Source organism: Bison bison, unplaced genomic scaffold (assembly GCF_000754665.1).
Source record: "Bison bison bison isolate TAMUID 2011002044 unplaced genomic scaffold, Bison_UMD1.0 scf7180017864327, whole genome shotgun sequence".
NCBI classification, from domain to species: Eukaryota; Metazoa; Chordata; class Mammalia; order Artiodactyla; family Bovidae; genus Bison; species Bison bison.
In genome coordinates, this window is record NW_011494899.1 from 3,354,218 (window position 1) to 3,360,113 (window position 5,896).

Here is a 5,896-nt window from a genome sequence, read left to right on the forward strand (position 1 = left end):
CGCGGCCACTCGGTGCCCTCGCCCCGCTCCCACGCGGGACGGCGGTTCGAGGTCAAACAAGGAATATGGGGAGGGGGGTGGGGAAGCGAGAAGCCGGGCTCTACCGCCCCTGGCCGCGGGTCCCAGGACGCAGCTCCGAGATGAAGTGGGGGAGGCCGACGGGCAGCTACTGTGGTGACGCGTCCCCCTCTGCCAATCTGGCCCGTCACCTCAGAGCCCGCGACCCCTTCCCCGGGGATGGTACACACCGGCTCCGGCACGAAGACAGGCGGAGGAGAAAGACGACTGAAGGATTCCTCGTCAGGGGTCTTTGAGTGTTCCCTCGCCCAGGACCACACAAACACCTTGGAAACTCACGAGTCCAATAACCCTCAGCCTCCCCGACCCCCCCCCCACGCGGTATTTAAAGGGCCAGGAGGGACTCTAGAGAGGCAGCCACGGAGTGGCCACCACGTAAGCGGAGAGCGGGGGGAAAACCGCATCAAGGAGAGGGGTAAACCTAGGGCACTTCAGCTTTGATGTCAGAGTTCTGACAGATCTGACCTTATAGAAAGCATCAGCCTCAACTTCGAATGAAAGAGAGCCAGGAGAGCTTGGATTGGGGGTATTTTGGATGCCAGAGGGAACGGTTCCCCCCCGTGGGCTGCGAGTGGTGCAGTCCGTGTACTGCTAGGGGCGGGGAGAGGAGTGTTTACGGAACTGGGGCAGCCGTGCCTCCCAAGCGCCTGGTGTTGGAGGCGGGGCCTGTTGGGGCTCTGGGGGCGGGGCCAGTCGGGGCGCTGGGGAGCTGAGCGGAGCCGGGATTCTGGGGGCGGGGCGGAGCTGCCCGCGGACCGTCCCGTGAAGCCCTGGATTGACCCCACTGGTCTACAGGGCCCCACACCATCGTGAGCAATGCAGCAAGCTGCCTGGCTGCAGGTGGAACTTTTACGACCCAAACACCCCTCATCTAGACCAGGCGATCCAAATTAAGTTCCCACTATCACACGGTCTACACGGAGACAATCTAACCCTCTACTGGGCAAGTGCATTCCCACGCACGTCAGCAACCAAATTGTCACCTATGTTTGTGTCTGCACCTCCACAGAAACAGGAGTCCAGATTTGCATATGACTGGACAGGACGATTAGCTCCTGGGAGTCACACCCACCCACGCTCTCTGAAGACGTAAACTTCGTATGCGAGCAAAAGATAAAGCATCTAACTTCCCCTAGGGTTCTTGGCAACACCTATCTCCGAGAAAAGTTTCAGAAGTTTCGACAGTGGTTAATGTAAATAAGCAGTCCCAGAGGAGCTCTGTGCGGTCAGGCCTACAGTTCTGCTCTGTTGTGGGTGTGCTTCCGAGTCTACACCCTTCCCCCAGCTGCACACAGGAAAACTACATCTTCTGCCAGGTGTAAATTGGGGGTTATTTGAGAGATAGTTTCATGCAAGAATGTAAGTGACTTTTGTATAGCCTCAAGTACTTCCATTTAGTGCTGAAATCATGTCTGGTTTGGTGGAGGGAAAATTGGTTCTATTAGTAAGAGAAAAAAAACAGGCAACATTTTAAAGGAGGATGGAGGGGGTGGGGCGCAAAAAAAAAAATAAATAAAGGAGGATGGACCTAGATGGAATCATTCAGTGTTAAAAAATGGCCCTATCTTGGGTTCAAACCTTCCCTCTGACATTTACTACTATGATATCTTGGTCAGTGAGAAAATATTATCTAACTGGGCTATTGTGAAGATGGAATGAGATAAAGCATGTAAAGTGCTTAGGGTTGTACACAGTAAGCACTCAATCAGTGCTAGATGCTGAAACTATTTGGCAAACCACTCTGAACAACCTTAGCTGGTGATCTGAATAAATTTGTATTGTGTCTCCTAATGCCACTCTTTCCTCTCTTCTAAAATACACAACTTGGTACAAATCAAGAGATTAAAGAGAAAATGCTGTTGCCACCCTGGTAATTTCCTATGAACCTAGCTTATGCCGTTTGTTGGAATCAGAAGTCAGGTTGACAGAAGCCTCTAATTTCAATTCTTGCCAAATAACCACCACCACACAACTGCCATCACCACCCTAGAGACTCCACAACAGAAAGAGTAACTAAAAATATCCCCCAAACTTCTGGACACTGTGACAATGACACATGGCAGCTTTCTTTGTTAGCTTTGCAGGAGCTTGTTAAGTATTGTTTTGCCATATTACATAATGTGAAGCAGGTAAGCATGAGTCAAGAGAGTTGTTCAATCTACCTGGGTCACCAGCCGCCTGATCCTGGGCATGGCATGTATTTTAAAGCTCAAATATATGATTCTCAAAGCCACAAGGAAGCAATTTTTGTCAAAACAGATGAGTCAAGTTTCAGCATCTGCTGGGGTGAGAACTTTGAGACATAAAAGGTAGGGTAGCATCAGAGACCCATGCCAGAGAGAAAAATCTTCTGGAAAAATAATCTTCTATTACATCAACATTAAATAACTTGCTACCTGGAAACCTCTTGGTCAGTGAACCTCTTGGTCAGGAAACGTCCTGACCAATTGCCCTTAGACTGGCTTGTATATAAAAGCACTTTGGAGAAATATAGTCCTGTAAAATATTAGGCAGCTTCCTTAAAAAAAAAAACAGAGAGCCTTGTATCATATTCTTACCCAAAGAGTCCAGGCAGTCATAAAATAAAATCCTCCTTGCACAGATTAGTTCATGACCTTCCGAAAAAAAAAAAAAAATCTGAAAAGGCAACCTCTTTAGTAAGTAAAATAATTAGCTGTTTATGTGAAGAAGACATATTATCATACTTAATTTTTTTAACTTTTCTTTTTTGAAGCACTTCGAGAACTCATGGTAATGCAGTTTGCTTTCCCTGTAAATTACACAATAGATTGAATTTGATATTGCCTTTGGCAGATGACTCAGGGCAGATCGACATTTTTACTCGGCAAAAAAATTTAAAGACTTCTTTTGACACATCTTAAATCTGAGTTTTAAGTTACAGTGAATCTTTGAATAAATCAGAAGATCCAAAAATGTAATTTTAATGTGGATTTCCAACCTCTTAGCAGCTTAACGTTTATAGTGGGGTTGCATCGTGTGCTGATCTCAGTTCAGTTCAGTCACTCAGTCATGTCCAACTCTGCAACCCCATGGGCTGCAGCACACAAAGCTTTCCTGTCCATCACCAACTCCAGGAAGCTACTTAAACTCATGTCCATCACGTAGGTGATGCCATCCAACCATCTCATCCTCTGTCTTCCCCTTCTCCTGCCTTAAATCTTTCCCAGCAACAACGTAATGCAAATTCAACCTGACATCAATGAGATGTGGAGTAGGGAGCACAAAAGCATGGTTGAAACCCCGGCAGTGATGTTAACCCCTTCTTCTCTTTATGAGAGTTGTGAGGCTTTGCTTCCTGAATTCATGTCAGTTTCCAAGTTTCTCATTACTGGTCCAAGCTCCTTATCCAAGGCTAGCTTCTTGGGCATGCAGTGGCTCATGACCCCATGCTTAGAGGAGCCTCATACTTAATTTAAAGCTCTGCTGCTGCCTACTTGAAATCCTCACTCATTTTTGAATAAGGAGCTCTGCATTTTCATTTTGCATGGGACCTTGAAAATGGTGTCACTGGTCCTGACTTCACCATATAGAATATGAGTCTAATGTTTGAAGGTACTTATCTTCCCTTTTAATCCATCCCCAAATACTAGTCAATTATTTTATCTAATGCTCAAGGGAAGAAACATTTATCTGTTTCCAGGAATTCCTGTTGCCCAGTAGTTAGGACTCATTTTCACTCCCTGGCCAGATCATATTGATTCTGTTGTTGGTGTTTTGGGTTTTTCTGGTTGCACCAAGTGGTTTGTGGGAACCTAGTTCCCTAACCAGAGACCAAACCCGGGTCCCCTGCAGTGGAAGCCCAGAGTCCTAACCACTGGACTTCCAGGGATTCCCTGGGCCCAAGTTGGACACTAGATTAGGGAACTAAGATCCCACAAACCACAAGCGTGGCCAAAAACAAACAAACCAACCCCATAAATCAGTTTCAATTCTGGAGACAAAACAAAACAAAACTAGATGTTTCCTAGGTCTTATGGTCCATTTGAGGAATTTTCAAGGATAACTTTGACTTTACATGATTTTTACCTTATGGTCTCTCTTTAGAACCTAACCCCTCACATAATATATGACTTCGGTGTAAACAGAAAACGTTATTGAATGGAATTCCATCTCTTTTTCTCTCACTTGTCCATCTTAAGGTACTAAGAAGGACTAAAAATCGATAAAGTGGGGAAAAAAGCAATAGAAAGTAGAAGGGAGGGAAATAATTTGGCTAAATATGAATTAGATGATCAATCACTGCATGTTCAAAATTTAACCACAACTTTTTGACAGATTTTGTCATTACTTATTCTTTTGGTCTTGAATATAAGGCAGACTTAGATCATTGGTTTTGAGAGTGAATCAAAATATCAATTCTTTTTTAAAAATAATTAATTTATTTATTTTAATTAGAGGTAATTACAATATTGTGATGGTTTTTGCCATACCTCAATATGAATCAACCATAGGCATACAAAATGTTGATTCTTGATCAAGTTTCCAAAACACCAAAACCAGTTTTTCCCCTGACTCCACGGAACTGAGTTGGTGTAAAATTGGAGATTATTTCTCATTCCAATTGCCTCTACCATCATACATAGCATACTAAAAAGAAAACCAGCCTTAATACTCTCCTTTACCCTCTTCCATGAGTCCTTTCCACTTACCTGGGAAACACAGTCCTCTCCTGGAAAACAAAAAAGACTGTGAGGGCCAACAGAGAAGAAGACTCTGGGCAGAAGTGGGAGGGGCCAAAGGGAGCTGAAGCTCAAAGGAGTATCTGTGAGAGGTCAAAGAGGTGATGGCTCAGAGCTCAGCCAAGACAGCCCTGCTCTTCTACTCCGCCTCCAGGCCAGCAGGCAGCTGTTTTCTAAATGTCTTCCCAGTCCTGTTCAACCATGGATGAAGATTTACGGAGAAACTAACACAACATTGTAAAAAAAATTTTTAATATATTTAAATAAAAAATAGAAAAATAATCAGTTGAAGCACCCAGTGGAGTGGGAATACCAGACCACCTGACCTGCCTCTTGAGAAACCTATATGCAGGTCAGGAAGCAACAGTTAGAACTGGATATGGAACAACAGACTGGTTCCAAATAGGAAAAGGAGTACATCAAGGCTGTATATTGTCACCCTGCTTATTTAACTTCTATGCAGAGTACATCATGAGAAATGCTGGGCTGGAAGAAGCACAAGCTGGAATCAAGATTCCCGGGAGAAATATCAATAACCTCAGATATGCGGATGACACCACCCTTATGGCAGAAAATGAAGAGGAACTGAAAAGCCTCTTGATGAAAGTGAAAGAGGAGAGTGAAAAGTTACCTTAAAGCTCAACATTCAGAAAACAAAGATCATGGCATCTGGTCCCATCACTTCATGGAAAATAGATGGGGAAAGAGTGGAAGCAGTGTCAGATTTTATTTTTGGGGACTCCAAAATCACTGCAGATGGTGATTTCAGCCATGAAATTAAAAGATGCTTACTCCTTGGAAGGAAAGTTATGACCAACCTAGATAGCATATTCAAAAGCAGAGTCATTACTTTGCCAACAAAGGTCCATCTGGTGAAGGCTATGGTTTTTCCAGTGGTCATGTATGGATGTGAGAGTTGGACTGTGAAGAAGGCTGAGCGCCGAAGACTTGATGCTTTTGAATTGTGGTGTTGGAGAAGACTCTTGAGAGTCCCTTGGACTGCAAGGAGATCCAACCAGTCCATTCTAAAGGAGATCAGCCCTGGGTGTTCTTTGGAAGGACTGATGCTAAAGCTGAAACTCCAGTACTTTGGCCACCTCATGCAAAGAGTTGACTCA

The 5,896-nt window shown here is 44.5% G+C and overlaps 2 protein-coding genes across 2 annotated transcripts in view; one reads left to right on the top strand and one right to left on the bottom strand.

Moving 5' to 3' along the window:
• Positions 1–410, bottom strand: part of TCP11L2 (t-complex 11, testis-specific-like 2) — a 40,756-nt gene extending 40,346 nt beyond the window's left edge. Inside the window, exon 1 of the mRNA XM_010853388.1 lies at positions 249–410. The gene's annotated coding sequence lies outside the window, so the exon portion shown is untranslated. The remainder of the gene's footprint in view (positions 1–248) is intronic.
• CKAP4 (cytoskeleton-associated protein 4) overlaps positions 66–5,896 on the top strand; it is a 43,306-nt gene continuing 37,475 nt past the window's right edge. The window contains exon 1 of the mRNA XM_010853459.1: positions 66–299. Within this exon, the coding sequence (XP_010851761.1) occupies positions 66–299 (234 nt within the window). The remainder of the gene's footprint in view (positions 300–5,896) is intronic.